General features: G+C 51.6%; 2 protein-coding genes across 2 annotated transcripts; both read left to right on the top strand.

The window, feature by feature from the left end:
• Window positions 1-275: 275 nt before the first annotated feature.
• On the top strand, window positions 276-533 carry SARC_14844 (hypothetical protein; the record flags this gene model as incomplete). The annotated part of the gene is made up of 1 exon (XM_014291025.1): window positions 276-533. One exon carries the CDS (start codon window positions 276-278, stop codon window positions 531-533), a length of 258 nt encoding a protein of 85 aa, XP_014146500.1.
• Window positions 534-665: 132 nt separating this feature from the next.
• Window positions 666-843, top strand: SARC_14843 (hypothetical protein; the record flags this gene model as incomplete). Its single annotated transcript, XM_014291024.1, has 1 exon — window positions 666-843. A coding segment is annotated over one exon (178 nt), but the record flags the coding sequence as incomplete, so codon positions are not given.
• Between the last annotated feature and the right edge of the window lie 69 nt (window positions 844-912).

The raw sequence follows: 912 nt of genomic DNA, 5'->3' as shown, positions 1-912 counted from the left end.
GGGCCAAGTAAGGGGCATTCGGGATCGCACCCTTTACATGCTACCAAGTGGCACCGGACAATGAACGAGACTTGGCCTGGCCTTGTGGTAGGCGTGAAAGGGACAGGGACTTGCAGTAGGTCGAGTTTGAACATACCACAACGCACCCAGACTATTCCGCTAGTGGCGGAGGAAGTTGACGAAGAGGGGAAAAGGTGGACAATTAACGAGTGAAAGAGCGCTAGCCTCGTGGTAGACGTAACGTGGGCATGCCAGGGTACACGTAGGGGTATTTCATGGAGAGAGATTGTGAACTGCGCCACGTTTTGGGCTCAAAAGGATCATACCGTAGGGCCACACGAGGTCACACCATTCCTGGAGGTGGACAATTAACGAGACCGCCGTACTGGGGCTCTAGTGCGATTGTGCCCGAGAACCCCTACTGTGGGATACCTTTAAATTGGGAGGCGAGGCAGCTCATGAAAGCAAGCTATGTCTCTGGGCTGAGGATGGGTGCACCCGAGCCCACACCAGAAAATTGCGCGATGGACTGAGCGCGAGGTCCGCTCTATATGAAGTACAGGTGTAATCGTCCCGAATGTTACGCATACAAATCATTGGACAGTTGTCGTCGCACAGCTATGTACGGTACGGGAGTGTACCGACTTCGGAGAAGACACACACAGTCTAGGCGGGTTGGCGGGCATGGGCAATTATGGAGGCACAGATGTGCTACAGGAAAGTATGGGGATTCCAGTTCAAATAACGAAACGACACAGCTATGATGCAGAGCTCTCAGGGACAGTCGGCCACGTCACGTACCACACACCACTCACCAGAGTACAAACAGATGACCCAAAGTGAAGAGATAAAATGTTCGGATGCTGGGCTTATATGTATATAGATGTATTCATACGCACAAACATATATATA

This window comes from Sphaeroforma arctica (assembly GCF_001186125.1).
Source record: "Sphaeroforma arctica JP610 unplaced genomic scaffold supercont1.5178, whole genome shotgun sequence".
Classification (NCBI taxonomy): Eukaryota; class Ichthyosporea; order Ichthyophonida; genus Sphaeroforma; species Sphaeroforma arctica.
Note: the sequence above shows the minus strand (reverse complement) of the source record. Positions and strands in the feature narration are given on the sequence as shown.